Below are 16874 nucleotides of genomic sequence, written 5' to 3'. Positions count from 1 at the left end.
TTCGCCCCAGGAGGGCCAGAATTGAATCTTTCATTTGATCTGAGAAGAAGAATAATATGTACAGCAAAAATGTGCAGAGGGAATCTGGGATCTGTACAGAAGGGGCAGGAAAAAAGCCCCAGGAGTTAACACTGACAGTGCCCTATACTACTCACGTGCTAAGTCAATGTGTTTGTGTAATGGTTTACTTATAACCAAACTCAGAATCTGAAAATGATGAAGCAGCTTCAGTGAGTTTTGTCACTTTACACCACCAATCTTGACGGTTCTGCATGTCACGGGATAGAAAGCAGGGAAGAACATCTTCTGGCCTGGTGTTCTCACTTTATCAGGTGGAAATGCAAGTTCCCTGTCCGGTGCCCTGCCTGGGGGCTGGGTGTCCTTACCGTGTGGGAACAGGGACCTCAGTGAGAGCTCCCAGCATGACCGCCTGCTGCAGCCGCACGAAGGCGATGAAGGGGCTCTCCAGGAAATCCACCTCCCCGACCAGCACATTGGAGGCCTCAGCGTCCCGAGGCAATTTCTTCATGAATTTATTCTTCAGCTGCAGCAGTGAAAGAGGAAAAGAAAGTTAAGTTGTGCTGGGCACGTTCTTCTCACCTCTGCACCTCTGTGCTGTAACTGTGCACGCTCATGGGCTCTGCAATAATATGCACCCTCAGCCTGGATCCAGCCATGGAGAAATGTCATCAACAGGGAATGGGAAAACACTGCAGCAGCAGCCGCCGAGTTCTCAACTCAGCCTCTGCGAGACGCCTTTGTTCGAACTTCAGCAGCAGCAGAAGTAATTTGGAGTTGAAGGCTTTTGAAAACCCTGCCCTCAGGTGGTTCCCAATCTGTCCCCTCTCCCTGCATGATCTCTGGAGATGCTCTGTGTGTGTCTGGCGAAGGGTGAATGGAGAGGGAGGATGTACTGCCAGGAGCACCAGCAAGGGAGGGCACTGAACTGGGCTATGAATCCCTAATGAACTGTGTCAGACGACTCAAGGAAGGAGAAAAATGGAAAAAGTCTCAGGAAAATACATGAATTGATTTAACAGGAAGGAAACTGCTGGACCCATCCTACCCCTGCATGCTTCAATGAGGATTACCACCAGAAGAAATAGTAAATAAGCATCAAGGAGCTCTGTGGACAAAGTCTGGAAAAGTGCTACCAGTTCTTCCACAGACAGTGTTTGAGAGCATAGTGGTGGTAAAAAAATAATGGCAAATCCACAACAAACATTTAATTTACCTCATCAGATTGGCCGTGTCGCTGAACAAGGATCACTGAGCAACACCACGGCTGGTTTGGACACCTGGCCCAAACCCAGGTGATCCTCTGAGCCAGAACTGACCTGCAGGGTCTCCTGTGGCCACCAAGCTCCTTAGGCCAAAGGCTCCAGCCCCTTCAGCCTCCCCCCTGCCCAGCACAGCAAACCTAATTTTGAAGAACTGCCATTACAGTAGGTTTGTTTATCTCGAAATGAGTTTTGCAGCACCACTCGCCACTTTCTTAAATCATTTATCAGACTGGTGATCAGTGCAGTCAGCACTTAAAATCCATTCTGAACCATTCCCCAAAGAAGCTTTGGAAAGATTCGACTCCTCAGCAGCATCCAGGAGCAAGGGAGGGAGGAGGGAGCTTCACTTTCCCCTGCCAAATTGAACACCATTCCAACCCAACAATTAGTGTTATGTCAAAAGCCAAAGGTCTCCAGCACTGTACTTGCAAAAAGGCACAGCAACCTCAAAATCACAATTTCCTTAAATGTACTGAAGCACTCGGATCATCAACACCACTTCGGATCAACTGGAAATGAAAGCACCTCCTAAGTACACACTCCTGAGTAGCACTTATGGAAGGTTAATTCCCCCTGGAACTTGAACCTGCCTCTGTCTCTCTGTTTTTCTGTCTCTGCTCACACATAGGTTTAAGATCACCTGATCACCTTCCCACAGCTTATCCCATGAACACCTGCTTCCAGGGGTACCTTCCAAGCAGGCTGCTCCATCACCCAAGGATGCTTTAGAGGGTCACTGTGGATATGGGGAGAAACCAGGCAGGCAAAACTGCTCTCTGCATCAAGAAAAACAGCAAAAGTAAGTGAAATTCCAGTTTCTTTTAGAAACTAAACTTTCTAAAAACTTTTCCTTTCCTCCAGAAGGGTGGCATTGATTGTACTGGAAGACAATCATTTTCAATGGAGCTCCATGGAGTGAAAGCAGGTCACCCAGGCTGACAGACCTCAAAATTGGCAATGTCTGCTTGCAACTGTGGAGGTAAGATGTTCCAACAGGAAAAGCAGGGAATCACTCCCACTATCAATCACACGACTGCATTCCCAAGAATGGGATCCAGCCAGCGCCTCCCTGTCCACTGGTCCCCAGGAAAGGCAGAAGGGTTTCTCTAAACAAGGCCAATTTCTTTTTTTACTTCAGCGCTGGCTTTGGCACAGATCCCCTGTTGACATGGAAACACCGGGTTGAATACACAGTGCCTACACCACAACAAATAAGAAGGGGTTTGTGCCTCCCTCTGACTGGCCGTATTCATTCAGAGCCAGGCTCGCCCCACATCCAAGCCCTCTGGAAGCAGAGATAACGCCAAGTCAGGAAACTCCCCTTATATCAACATACATTCCCTTTCTATATGCTGTTGCATCAGCTCAGGAATAGCAGGTCCCTGGGAAAACAGCTTTCCTTTCATGTCTCCTTATTTTACATGTTGGTACTGAAGGAGTCCTGGTGGTTCAACCACTCGGAGCTGCCAAGGACATTCTAACAGAGCACAGTCAAAGGATTTCTCACAGGAGGAGGGACTGGAGTGGGAACAGCAGTAGGAACTTCCCCAGCTTCCTATGGTCCGCTGGCACTACAGCACCAGAGGGGCTGATAAATTTGTCATTTACTTAACTCTTTTCAATCACTTTCCTTCACACATAAGCTGAAAAAAAAGACTTTTAAATGTTTTTAAAATATTAAGATGTGGCTGCCCCATCCCTGGAAGTGTTCAAGGCCAGGCTGAACAGGGGTTGAAGCAACCTGGTCTAGTGGAAGGTGGCCCTGCCCATGGCAGGGGGTGGAATGGAATGATATTTAATATCCCTTCCAACCCAATCCATTCTGAGATTCTGGGATTCTATGAATATGGCACTAGAGAAAAACTTGATCCAACAGCTTGACGTTCAGGAGCTGAAGGAATTCTCCAGCCAGGAGAGGTCCTGGTTTTACAGACGTAGCTCCAGCACCACTAATGTATCTGGCAACAAAGAGCTGTGAGCCCAGGAGAGGGCCGGAAGCCTAGATGCTCATTTATTAATTGCAATACAAAAAAGAAGAATAAATTGCCCCAAAATGCCACTGCTTGTCTCTCCAGCTGCAAATGCCCAGGGCACTAACTGCAGCCAACACCTCCTAAAATAGAACAAATGAAGGCAAATCCCTTCTCTGCACTGCCACCTCAGGAGCAGTGCTCTGCCAGAACAAACACAATGAAAGGGAATACACCTCCTCTTCCCTAATTATCCTTATAAAATGCCAAACAAGCCCAAAGGAAAAAAATTACAGAAGAGCAAACCCCAAATCCGTGGGCCGTTAGTGAAGCTGCTTCTCACTGGAGCAGTTTGAGTCAGGGCCCGGCAGCTTCTGCAGGATGCTGAGCCAGCCTCTTTGCAATCCCAGTGGATCAAGCCATCATTCCCATGGCAGAGAGAGCCGGCCGACGCGAACTACCTGATTCAGTAGTCATAAGTAACACCCCTGAGCCAGGCAGAGCTGTCTGGGTCCCTGGCAGTAGGGATGAATCCAGGAGGATTCTGACAGATCAGATCTCTGAACCTTGCAACATTCTGAGAAAAGGAGCAGGAATGCTACAGATTAAAGGAGTATGCTGGCTATAAATTCCCTTGATTATTAGTTGCACCATTCCAAATAGCATTAAAGGTTGCAGAACTGAAAATTAAGGATGTAGGAAGACTGGAAAGTTACTGAAGGTACGAAGAAGTTTCTTCCTCTAAAACACAGGCACACAATCCTCTTTCTGTGTAAAATCAGGGATTGACAGAGGACGTAGGAAGGCAGTGATGCTCCAGACAACAGCTATAAACTGACCTCACCTGTCACAGTTCTTACATGCACACAAATAAATAAAAATTGGGATATTCTGTGTCTCCAGCAGACTCCCACCTGCCTGTATGGCCTCACTAACTGTCCAGCTTCCAGAGGGGCTGCCCAAATAACAACAGCCAGTCTCCCTGCTGCCAAGGCAAGAGAACCTGTTCTCTTTGCAGCTCATGCTGCGGTAACAGGATGGGTTATTGCCGTGCCTCCTCTATGGCACACTGAGTCCTGCTCAAGGAAGTTGCCAGGCACCACCACAATGCCACAAAGTCAATCAAGGCAGGACATTGAGTCGATCAGCCATGGAAACTGAGCTCTAGGGTCATGTCTCAAGGCGCAAAGGACAAGGCTCCCACCTGTGCAAAGTTCATCAGCAGGACACGGGCTAATTAACTGAGAGGATTTCTGGAACTCTACACTTAGCAAGAAATAGTTCTCACTACCAAGAGCCAGGAAGGTAAGAACTTTGGAGCATACTCCCAACTGCGTCTATTAACAGATTTCCCTATCAACGCTACCAAAACATCTATTTTTATACCCAATTCACCACAGAAGTTCATTATCTGAATTTCCAGAGACACAGGAGGGGCAGTGGGAAATGTCTGCACTGCTGAGAGCTGTGAAGCTGCTGCAACGCTCAGCCCCAGCTTTGGGCTGGCCCAGCATTAAAACCCCAATTATAATGGGATTAAAAATATAACAAAGCAGTTTGTCCAATGACAAAAAGCTATTTTACAATCCTCCTTCTTCCGCAGGTGTGGCTGCATGTATTAAAGGAAACAGGTATTTTGGAAATACCACCACCACAGATGATACTATAACACTGCATGACACTGAGGTCAGTGCAAAACATGCTGTCCCCCTTCTCTTTCCATGAAAGTGTATTTATTTAGGCAAATATCTATTTCTTTTTAAAATAGTTAATTACTCTGAACTCAGTTTTCTACTTCAATTATGTTGCTGTGTCTCTTTCAGGATGCACTTACGGAAGATTGTGACCAGTCACTGTTGAAGGACTGGAATCATCCTCAACTGGCCAGCAATGCTGTGTTACCCAAATAATTTTCCAAAGTGACTCTCATTTGCATTCAGAATCACCACGGGACTAGGGAATGCTGAAAGATGCAGACAAAAAAAGAGATTCTCCGAAAGAAACAGTCAGGCTTTGAGAATAACCCACTTTTTGAACCCAGACAAAGGTTTTTTGAAACTTGCACAGAGACCTCATTCAGACACCAGTTTTCTAAGAGTTGGAATAAACTTACTGCTACCCCCCAGAACCGGCAGCCTTCGGAAAGGACGGAAACAAACACAAAGACAGCCGCTATGCCACACCACAAACATTACCCTAGTCTAAGGAAGAGGTCAAGTCCACGGAGATTTGTCACTAGCGGCCAATTTTAACTTGATTACTGCATTTTGGCGCTGCTCTCCCGCATGACCTGTCAGCACAGCCACCTTCAACATTGTGCAACCTGCAGAGGGAGGTGGCACCTTTGTTCCACCAGTTGCTGCAGCAAGGACACATTCCCCTACGTGCTCCTGCTCGACCCCATGGTTCCTGTGAACACTCAGCCCAGGGTGCTCCTCTGTGGACCCTTGTAACCCCTGAGCAGGAAGAAGATCCAAAATCCATCAATCCCTGGCTATTTTCCCTCCTTTCTCATGGGGATCAGCAAGATGCCATCTATGTGGTATCCCTTGCTTCAGACCTTGTTGGAGATTAACCTGCTGTTTTCAAGGGTTGGTGCTTAAACAGTGGAAGATCCACTCACAGAACTCAAAAATACTCACCTTGTTCACCCTCTTTTTTTTCAGTGCTAAGGTACAGAGAGCCCTTTCCCCAACGTCCAGCTCCTCTCCAAACACATCCCCAACAGAAGGCTGGACCTGGAGCTTACCTGGTCCTTCTCAGGCTTGTCCGAGATGTCGTTGAGGCTGGTGGAAGTCAGGTTTCGGTGAGCCATGGCTGGGCTGCCTGTAAGAACAATGTTCACACCAGTTAAAGCAGCTGCTTGGATCCAGTCAGAACACAGAGGCTCAGGCTATAGCAACACCTTTCCTTGGGATGCTGATGTGGGGAATTCCAGACCCTGACAAGCTGCTTTCTGTCACTTGATGTGGCACAGGGGGGATTTAAGATGCTAACGCTTCATCACCTTTGACCCACAGCAGTCCCGTGACTCCCAGGACAGCAAAAGAGACCAAAGACTTGCCGTAATTCCTGCCTGTGGAAGAAAAGCAAAGCAGCACCACACTGCTAATGGCGCCAGGTCACCCAGGACCCATCACAAACACATCCCTGCACAAGGCTGGGACCTTCCAGGGTACAAATCCCTGGCTTCAGCTCTCCTACGTGGCTGGCATCTGCCCTCCTCAGCATGTCAGACACTGCACACAGCTCATGCAGAGAGGGAGAATGGCAGCTCCTGGTCCTTTGAGACAGCCCCTAGTGAACGCCTCCCTCGCTCCAAGTAAGCTCATTAACTAAGCTCATGAACCTTAAGCATCTCACTGATTAAAACAACATATGTGCCACACTGACGGGCCACGAGTCACCAATTCCTGACACCAGATTCTCCACAGAGGTGAATAAGACTCCCCAGAGATACAGCAGAATAATTAAATTTGAAACAACCCAAAACGCAAGCAAACAACAAAGCAATAGTAAACAAACACTTCTGGGATGGATACAGGGTCAGAAATCACAGTGGTCAGTATGAATTGTTATAAATTATCCTGAAATGTTCCCATCCCTTCTCATCACGTTTGCAGGAACCTGAAACACAGCACCAGGAGCTTTTATCCCAGAGTTTCTGACCATGAACTTCATTGGAAAGAGAGGAAATATTTTAAAAAATGGCACTGAGGCATTTCCCAACTGAGGTCGTGTCCTGAGACAATATTTTTTTGATATTATTAAAACAAATGTCCAAGTTCTCAGTGTCCAAGCTCCCAGCACAAATGAGCTCAATAACAAATCAGCACCAGGAGCAAATAACCAAAGGAGTGGGAATAAAAACTCTGGACTCCCCAGAGCTGTGTTTTCTTTACAACGTATGTGGCACTAGACTCAAAGTATTCCCTCCTGTAAGCCACCTGGAACCACAGTGTACCTGCTGTGCGTTACTGCCATGTCCAGCAACATCAGCACAGCCAAAGCCAAGCACAACCAGATAAATCGTGTAGAACAAAAGGGGGATCCCCAGCTTCAACTCTTCCTGCTGTTATTTAAGACCCCATTTAGCTGCTATTTTTTCCAGATTACATCGCTTGTTTGTTTTGTTTATTAGATTCCAAGCTGACTGTTCCCTGGGGTATAATGACCCTTGTCCCAAGAGGAGGCAGCTTGTGCCTTTCTCTCTACCCTTGCTACCAGCCTCCTTCTCCTAGCAGGGGGGTTCACACATAGCCACACAAACTCAGAGCAGCTCCAAACAAACCCTCTCCTAATGGGCTCCACACATCCACACGAACTCACCATAGCTCCAAAAAAACACGTGGAGTACAAAGTTTCTGCTGCTGAGACCCTTGCCGAGGACTTCTGGCACAAAACAGTCACCCTTATGGTGTTTGCTAACAAAGGAAAATTTCCTGATCCAGGCCCAATTCCCATTCCTGTCTCTCTGGCAAAGGTGACATGAGCCTGTCCACAGTCGTGCTCAGCCAAGGACTGGTGCGGGAAGTACGGCAGGCAGTCCAAACCTCTCTCCATGCTACTATCTCATCCTATGAATCAGCTCCATAGTAATCTATCACGGGGAATATCCTGGAATTCAGACTTCTGTCGATTGCTGTGGCCATTGAAGAGCACCTCTGTGCCACCAGTGCCTTAAGCTGTGCCTTCCTGGGAGGAGCAGTACGCTCCTCTGGGATCAGCAAGGCTCCTGCGAGTCATGGCTGACAGAGAGAATGGGAAAGGAGCGGTGCCAGAGAACTGTCCGGTTCACCCCAGAGAGATCAAGCTGGGAGACTATTTCTGAGGTTAATTTATATGGAAATTAAAATATTTAAGCCCCTTTAACAGCCAAAGGATACTGCAAGAGACAAAAAAAAATAGTGCCATCAGCCAGCTTAGATTCCCCTTGGGAGTGTGGCCTGACCTACCTGCTTCATCCCAGATGAAGGGGAAAAGGAAAACAGAATGAAACAGAGCAGTGGAGGGCACAGTGGGGATAATACGAACAGCCAGAGCAGCACGATCCCCCATGGAATGCACCTGCACTCCTCCCACTGTTAATGCAGCAGCAAGCGTTAGGAGCCCGGCTGGTGAGACTTCCCCCTTCCTCTTCCTCTCCTGGCCCCCAGTCTGCCCACCCTGAGCCCTGCCCAGCACTTACTGAGCCATCCCACGCTGGGGCTGCGCTGCACTCCCAGTTCATCGTCCAAGGTGCGGGTGGCCAGGCAGGGCACGGAGCTCTCGAGCGGGCTGCGTGCTTGTGCCAGGCAAGCAGGAGACAGGAGCAGCAGCAAAGAGCAGGAAGAGAGCAAAGGGGAAAAGTTAAAAGAAAAGAAAATAAAATTATGCCAGAAAGAAAGGCCCAAGCAGTGCTACAGGGAAGCCAGGCAGGAGAGAAGGTTTCAGCTGCACAGTGTGGTCACCAAAGCCCGCTCATTTAGATCCCGACATCTCCTCCACAGCTCCACCTCGCAGCGTTCACTTGGCAGGGCTGGACACAGCTTTCCATCCCTGGTGTCTGAAATTCAGGCATCTTGGAAGCAGATCTCAAGGAAGTGAGCGAGCAGCTGCAGTGCTGGTGGCACTGAGCAGTTCCAGACTGCAGCACCATCAGTAACAAGAGGTTTTTGAAAATAAAAATCAGGTCATGTCCCAGGAGCCAACTTTGAGCATCCTGACCCCATCCATACGTAGCCAGGCACAGCAATCCAGACTTGGAAATGCTCACCTTAGTCTGCAATGCTCCCAATGATGCCAATACACACATTGATAGGGGTTTTCCAAGCATTCCTTGGACAACACCTCATTTCTGACTTCGACAGGTCTCCTCTGTGCTGGTATGTTCAGCTGATGCCACTGGTCAGCTATAAAGGCACTGAGGTCACAGCTCATGGGAAAATCACTGAACTGATTAATGCTGCACCAAAGGAGCCATGGCTGCCCCATCCCTGGAAGTGTCCACGGCCAGGGTGGACAAGGCTTGGAGCAACCTGGCTAGTGGAAGGTGCCCTGCCAGTGGCAGGGGCCTGGAACAAGGTGGTCTTTCAGCTCCCTTTCAACCCAAACTCTTCCAGGATTCTAACGCAGAGTAAGACCTTTGTTCCCCTGCAGCCAGGTACCCTCCTGTCTGTGCCTCAGCTGACACCTTGCCAACAGCCTGCTCTTCCCACTCAACGGTTTCCAAACCATGCTGCCAGCACAGTGTGAACAAACAGCGCTCAGGAGGTGTTTAGGCAGCACCCACACGGTGACAGGACCATGCCATTATTTATGGTGGTTTACACACACTTAAACACATCACAGTTTTCTACAGCCTCTGCCAGCTTGGGTTTAGTAGGATTTGATCCTTTCTCAGTTGCCAAAGGCTCACGCAGGTGTTAAATTATACAAAATGCTGGCAGGCACGAAGCTCTGAAAGAAAAATGTCAAAAATGGATAGCAAATGTTATCACAGAAGGCTGGTAAATACTGATCAGCCCTCAGGCACCTGCAGAAAGGATGGGGACTGCAGATCCCACGTTTTACCATGGCAAACCCCAAGGTGTGCCAGCCGGAGAGCTGCTAGCCCAGGTGTTATGTACTGCTCCAGGGGTGCAGGACAAGGCCTGTGCCAGGAAGGGACACAAAGAACTCTTCAAAAGCCACTCAACAAAACCACACACACACACAAAAACCTGTCGAAAACCCCTGCAGGAGTCCCATCAACATGTAACATGGAAATATCCTTGCTGAACACTTCATACAGCTCAACCTTCTACCAACAGAAGCAAGGAAAGGGGCTATGTCTTCACAAGGTAACAAGGAGGAACTGCTTAGTCCAGTTTTGTCTGCCCAGAATTTTGGCCATCATCTTCTTCCTACTGAACAGACAGTAAAGGAGTGTTGTGATTTATCCTCCTCCATCCATGGCACATAAGGAACTCCCCTCTTTTTTCCAGTTCCTTTTCCAGAGCAAAGGGATTCCTGAGAAAACATCCTGCCACAGTGTGACCCACGTCAACCTCTACGATGCAGCGAGGAGGAAGAGCAGGCGTCAGAGCACACCTTGGCCGTGTCTCTGCCCATCTGATCACTACCTTACCTTCAAACAGAGCAGTAACATCCAAGATGGAGGCTGAGGATGACTCGTTCCCGGGGACCAGAGCCACCCCCATCTCTAGGGAGGGTTGGGAAGGGACAGAACTGCTCCAGGATCAGTTATGGCAGGGAGATTGGCAGTACATCATTCTTTCTTAGGTTCCTGAATTTCTAGATGCATCTGGGTAACTGAATGGGGCTCATTCATCTCAGAAGTTGGAAATAAGAACATTTTGGTGCCCCTAAGACTTCAGTAATTTAAGCACTCTGAACTAAGTGAGACAGAGGGACCTCAGGATCTTTTTGAGCCACAGTCCACGGTGGCTCAAAAAATTTCCAAATTTGAGATCTAACAAGTAGATCCCACCCTTGGAAGTGTTCAAGGGCAGGTTGGCCGGGCTTGCAGAAGGTGTCCCTGCTGAGCCAGTCAAGCAGGGGGGCAGCTACACCAGCCTATAAAGCTGTTGTGCAGAGGGCAGGAGGATGCTCAGACCTGGTGGCAGCATCAATATTGGATGGAAGTTTCACTGACACTGAAATGAAAACAAACACCTACCTGGAAAGAAACTCTAGGGAAATTTAGGAGTGCTTGGGGCTGGCAGCACAGTCATTATGGTGATTAGCTATGTTAAGAGACAGCTGCACTCCCGTTGGCCTCATAAAATCTTTATCTGTCTGAAGGACATGCGAGGCACTCATTGAATCCAAGGTATAACCTGATCAAATACATTCTGTAGTTACTTTTTCATTAAAGTGTAAATAATAAATATCAGTAACAACTATTCAGGATGTATTTCCTCCTGTACATCAGACTCGCCCTCCTAAAGTCTCAATGCACTTGTACTGTCATGGAACAGAGTGTGTTAAACATCCTCAGAACACATAAATATCCTAGGAGAGGGAGCAGAGATGGAACAACATAGGAGGAGTGGCTGATGGCCAGACCAGTAAAGAAGTCCTGGAGAATCAGTCCAACTAAGCCAGGACTTGCACAGCCCCTTCAAACAAGAACAAGAAATGAATGAAATGGAAATCACTTAAAAACCAAATAAAGAAGGCCCTTAGCCATGAAAAATGAGCAGGGGCTGAGTGAGAATGTGAGGAATGCCCTTTGTCAGCATCAGCCTTCCTGGCATAAGCTCTGCCTACATGCAGGAAAGGGGTTTGCAGCCGAGAACTGAGGGCATCCCCTACACAAGGCAACTGATATGCCTGAGCACCAATAGCTGAAGATGTGTCTGTCTGGTGTTTGGCCTCCCACACACCATGGCCACAGGCCAGGATCCTGCTCCTCACAGCAAACCTGGCCATCAAAGGCCCAGAAGGGTTGGAGTCACGGAGGTGGTAACAGAAAGCAGATGCCTTCCATCCAAACCACGGGGAGCACACCATGGGAAGGCATCCAACAAGGCCAGGTTGGCTGGGGCTCGCAGCAATGCGGTCTAGCAGAAGGAGTCCCTGCCCATGGCTCCTCCAGGTTTAGGACTCATCTGGCCACACTGAGCCCCTTCCCTAGAGCTGTAATTTCCTCACAGTGCTTCCTAGAGCCCAGTCGCTCTCTGCTCCATGGGACTCCTGCAGGGATATTCCCCTAGAACACTCCCTTGGTTTGCATTACGGCACCTTGTGTTACTCACTCGATCACCACCTCATCGAGGCACTCGTACACGACAAGAGGCATCATCCAGAGCAGTAAACAGTCTCCACATGCACACACACTCCTGTCACAAAAGCAAAGGATGATCCAAGGTAGGAAACACTAATGAAGTGTGCAAATAGGTTAGGGAGGGATGTTAAGGTGAGTTTTAGAAGCCAAACACAGCAAGCTAAGAGGCCTTTGGTGGAACAGGAAGAAAAGTATTTCTTCACTTGCTTTCATTTCTGGCTATTTTAAAATGGTGACTTTTAGCCCAATTTCCAGACTGCCACAGGAGACAGTTGAGAGAACTCCAAGGCATGACAAGAGGCTTAAAACTCCACTTTTTTTTTAATGCCATAAGCAAGAAGACCCCAAATCTCCACCCAGGGGTAAGCACTGAGTCGGCGCCCAGGCCTCTGTAGCTGTCTGCATCCACACACACACCCATTTAGGGACACCACTACCAACATGGCACTACCTATTACACTTTTTTAGACAGAAGAAGAGACATATTCACAATACACACCACAAAACTATTTTAGGACAAATAAAGCAAGATGGAAATCAGCTTTACCCCACTGGACAATGATTGTATGGCAATAAAATGCAAGCTAGATGTTACTGCCAGGTCATTTTTGATTCACGGTGCCACCGACACTGTCGGTTACAGACATGGAATGTGCATGGAAGCTTCGTCTCTGCCCAAACGTTTCAGGTGATCAGCCTTTTAAGGTTCAGACCCCACCAGAGTTTTTTGCCAATATCTCTTTCCTATCATTGCTCCTAAACCATCTCCTAGATGTCAGCTGCAAGAGCATCCCCCCGCCTTCCTGCCTGCCCCTCGAGTCCCTGTCAGTCCAGTGAAGATGTGGTTAGAGTGCCATGCCATGGCTGAAGCAGCCTGCAGAGCCCCTGCTGATGTGCCATCAGCACGGTCTCACTACTCCCGTGGGGGTTAGAAAAGCAGTGTCAGGGCCACGCAGTTAGTTCTGGGAGGGCAGGGCAGGTGGGTTGCTGTGACAGAGAAGGCTATAGCCAGGTAGCCTCTGCATTACCATTATCGGGGTTGGAAAACATCCTACTTGCACTGGAGACGGTCTTTCCAATGTCCGCCAGCGAGCGCAGGTTGGATTTCTTGGTCTGGTGCCGGTGCTTCCTGAGCAGTGTGTAGGTGACCTTGTCCTTCAGTTCGGATTTCAACAGCCCCGTCTCAATCTGATTGTCAACGATCATCTCTGTGGCAGGCACAGGAAGGGGGAGGGAGGAGAGAGCAAAGTTAACCACAGAGCTCAAAACTGCTTCCAGGGAGCGCAGAGAACAGAGGGGTGGATGATTTTCACCCTGCCTTTTTCAAGGCTTTCTTACCATCTCAAAGCCAGGTTTTATTTGTATGAAAATCTCTTTTAGACATTCCTCTTGAAGCAGAACATAAGCATTTCCACCCAGCATGAGCCACTAACACACACCTCCTGCACTGAGATTCCCCTCTGCTATTTCCTACATGCCACGGAGCCGATTTCAAATAGCAGGGTAACATGGCTCTTAGTTCAGAACTGGAATCCCCTCTGAGCCTGGACTTTTGTGAAGATGCTATAACTCTATTGCAAGTTCCATTATGGTCCCCAAAAGCACACAGAAAAACTTCTATCAGATTCAACAAGGCTTGAGTTCACCTCGCAGGCCCCCAGTAAAACCTAATCTAAAGATAGGAAGAAGTCCTGGAGATGAGCCACTAATTAAATCATTCACTTGCAGGACTGAAGTGATGGCAACTACAAACGGCAGAACTTGCTCCAGTTACCACAGGATGTATTATATGGTTTTATCTTTCATGGAGTCACCAGGAAAAAAGGCCCCCAGCGTCCTCAATGCCTGCTCACTTCCCATCAATTCCCTCCTTTCTCCTCCCCTATCCCAAAGGAAAAAGGCAAGAAGGTGACCAGACTTATGAAGAATGTCCCCTGTGCAGTAAATCCCGCATGAAGTTGTTCCCTTGACGGCTTGAGTTCACGCGCTGTCCCCCGAGGGCAAGTGGCAGCCCATATTTGTCTGCTGGTAACTTTTATTTGCGCTAATAATAAAAGTTATGGGAAGGGGGAGGCACGACACGCATCACATTTGCTAACTCAGTGACTCAGAAAGTCATCCTCTACAAGCAAGAGCCTAGTTCTTCCTCTCAAATTAAGACAGGGTGGGTATATGCACGTAGGTACCCTTACACAAAATGTTTGGCAAAAGGCTGACTTTTGTGAAGTGTTATTTTAATACAAGCTTTTCTTGCTCATGGTTTTGGTTAGTGATTTTTGGAGTATTTCCTTCAGAGCCTTCATTCAAGTTCCTCCTTTTCTATCTGGCACTTCCCTTCCCTGTTCCTGATAAAACACAAACAACAAAGAGAGCTTTTCTTTGGATTTTTCCTTTCCTGTGTGTGACTACCAGACACCAGCCAAGTGATCATGATTAAATCATCCTGGAAATCCAGTCCTGGATATCCCTACCTGTCTGATTAAGGGTCTGGACCAGCAAAAACATCCCGCTCAGGACAGTGTCACAGTGTCACAGCAACAGCAGCCACTGATGTGTAATTTAATCTCCTAGGAATTAGATCTAATTTGGGTGTTGAAGAAGGAGATTGAAGGTGACATCTCGAAGGGACTTCAAAAGAAAATTTAATGTTTGAGAGTTTAAGGTTTTGGACCATGAACATCAGCTTCTGAAGAGGGTTCAGCTTCTGCAGAAAACTTGAGAGGTTCTTGGGGGGTTTATTGTGTTAAAAACTTTGCAAAACTGTGCATTTGGATACACAGACACAAAAGCAGAGGAAGATAAATGTCACCATAAGCACTTGCAAAACTAAGTTCAAAAGTCTGTATTTAACACCAGAGGCAGCTTTTGTAATTCCAAGTCTTACAATCCAGTGTATGGGAGAATTCCACGCCAGGATAATTTTGACCTTGCTTCCTGAGATGATCATTCAAAGCACTGAGTTTTGGCGGAGGAAGTATTTAATTTAGCTCTTTAAAATCTCTTCATGTAATGGCTCCTAAACGCAGCATTTTGGTTAAATGTCCCTCCACTGGATGGCTCACTTGGAAAATTTATTTTCTCTAAGTTCTCAGAGGCCACAGGCAACATGATCTGGCTCTCAGCAATGTCACCGAGCATCACGCCAGGCCACAGCTACTTTGATGGTACAAGACCTGCCATCCCATTCTGCAGAGCAGAGCACCAGCTGGTGCCGGGGCTGGTCTCCCCTCTCCCTTGCTGGGGTGAGGGGGCATCCCATCCTAAACACAGCCCCACCTGCCTTCAGTGGACAGCTGAACACCTCACCCAAGAGCAGACCCTGGCCTGAGTCATTCTGCATGAACAGTATCTGATGGGTATCTCTGTCCCCAGAGACGTGGCCTTTCCACGTGTCACCTCTTCCAGAGTGAACATAAATTAAACTGATGTCTTTTACTCTTCTTCCTGCACTGAGAAGCACTCTTTCCATCTAACTGCTATCCTTCTCCAGGTACTTTCTAGTTTTCCCTTCTTATTCCTTCTTCTTTTTTTCCCCTCTTTTACTGAAAAAGCAGTGCTTTTTCAGTAAAACCGTCCATAAAACTATATCAGGGTTAATAAAAATTTGTGGGGAAGGGGTGAGGGAAAGAGTCAAAACAGGTGTACTTACCCACGACCTGTGGGAGGGAAGAGGCCTCCATATCCAGCATGATGGAGCCCTTCTCTATGCATGTCCTCAGCTCGAACAGGCTGTGCAGAGACAAGGTGGCCACGTGCGGTTTGCTCCATCGCTCCCCACCTTGTTCTACCTTCTCCTCAAACTTGATCCACCTACGACAGGGCAGAGCAGTGAGATAGGGTTAAGGCTGTTGGCTCCTTGCAGGGAAATAAAACAGCATTTCTGGAAATAAGGCAACATGTCCTTCACTACCTAGGCAGTTCTGGTTTAATAGTTGGACTCCGCTGTCCTAGCAGGCTTTTCCAACCTAAATGATTCTGTGATTCAAATTCAGGCAATAAAATATGGAATCAGCCACTGCCAAGATGCAGGCAGCATGGAATACTGCTGTCTCATGCCCACAGGCTGGCAAAGGGGGGAAGAGAGAAGCACATCCCAGTCATGTCTGAAGGTGCTCTTAGAGAACAAGTGAGCCACCAAAGGAGGAGGCACAAATTAAGGGACTCATTCTTTCCCTCCAGCTTCTGTCTAATGATTTAACCAAGCAGGTCTGAAAAATACAGAAAACTTATCTCTAATGGAAGGCGAGAGCAAAGGTTAAATCCTGATCTGTGCAAAACACTCTTTACACCCCTAAAACTACATCCCAACAGCAGGGAAGCAGGAGGCTCCATCTCCCTGGGCTGCAGCCCATCCCCACTTCCCCCTGCAGCCTTGACCCTGCCCTTGGCTCTGCTGCTCCCGGCTCCGAGCACGCAGGGATGGGCAGCTGGGATGAAGCACATGGCTCCTGTGCGGGCTGGGGGATCTCACCTGGCCCACACCTTCTTCTTTTCCACAGCACCCAGCAATGGCTTTGCTGTTAACTGGGGGTGCAGGAAAAGGTGGTTCAATATGCCCTAATGGCAAAGCAGAAGTGCTTTTTAATCACCAATTGAGACACCATTTTAATATAGGTGGAAAACAGAAATTCCAGCAACTAATATAAAGGGATTATTAAGGAAAAACCCCAGACACATAAGGTAAGGAAGCTCATAAATTTGTTCAAAAGAATATTATTAGCGGCAAGCAAAATTATCTTTAATCTTGAAAAATGTTATTGCTTGAGGATTAATCAATTATGCTTCCCAGTTGCAATAATCTCTGAGACTTTGTTTTTTTAAAGCTGCTTTTTAACTCGAGCTAAAAGACCA

The 16874-nt window shown here is 47.8% G+C and overlaps 1 protein-coding gene across 11 annotated transcripts in view; it reads right to left on the bottom strand.

The window, feature by feature from the left end:
- The window catches only part of SLC4A4 (solute carrier family 4 member 4), a 153149-nt gene that overhangs the window by 32628 nt on the left and 103647 nt on the right, over window positions 1-16874 (bottom strand). For 6 of the 11 annotated variants that reach the window (XM_042026920.1, XM_042026921.1, XM_042026923.1 and 3 more), the window contains 5 exons: window positions 15673-15833; window positions 13052-13231; window positions 8442-8537; window positions 6003-6079; window positions 387-544 (listed from right to left, as the gene is read on the bottom strand). In XM_042026920.1, coding sequence (XP_041882854.1) covers window positions 387-544; window positions 6003-6079; window positions 8442-8537; window positions 13052-13231; window positions 15673-15833 — 672 coding nt within the window. The remainder of the gene's footprint in view (window positions 1-386; window positions 545-6002; window positions 6080-8441; window positions 8538-13051; window positions 13232-15672; window positions 15834-16874) is intronic. The other 5 variants (XM_042026919.1, XM_042026916.1, XM_042026924.1 and 2 more) reach the window with 3 other exon arrangements.

This window comes from Corvus kubaryi, unplaced genomic scaffold (genome assembly GCF_017639235.1).
Source record: "Corvus kubaryi isolate FWS band 111438036 unplaced genomic scaffold, C.kubaryi_AGA036_p1.0 37292, whole genome shotgun sequence".
Lineage (NCBI taxonomy): Eukaryota > Metazoa > Chordata > Aves > Passeriformes > Corvidae > Corvus > Corvus kubaryi.
This window is presented reverse-complemented; position numbering and strand designations above follow the sequence as displayed.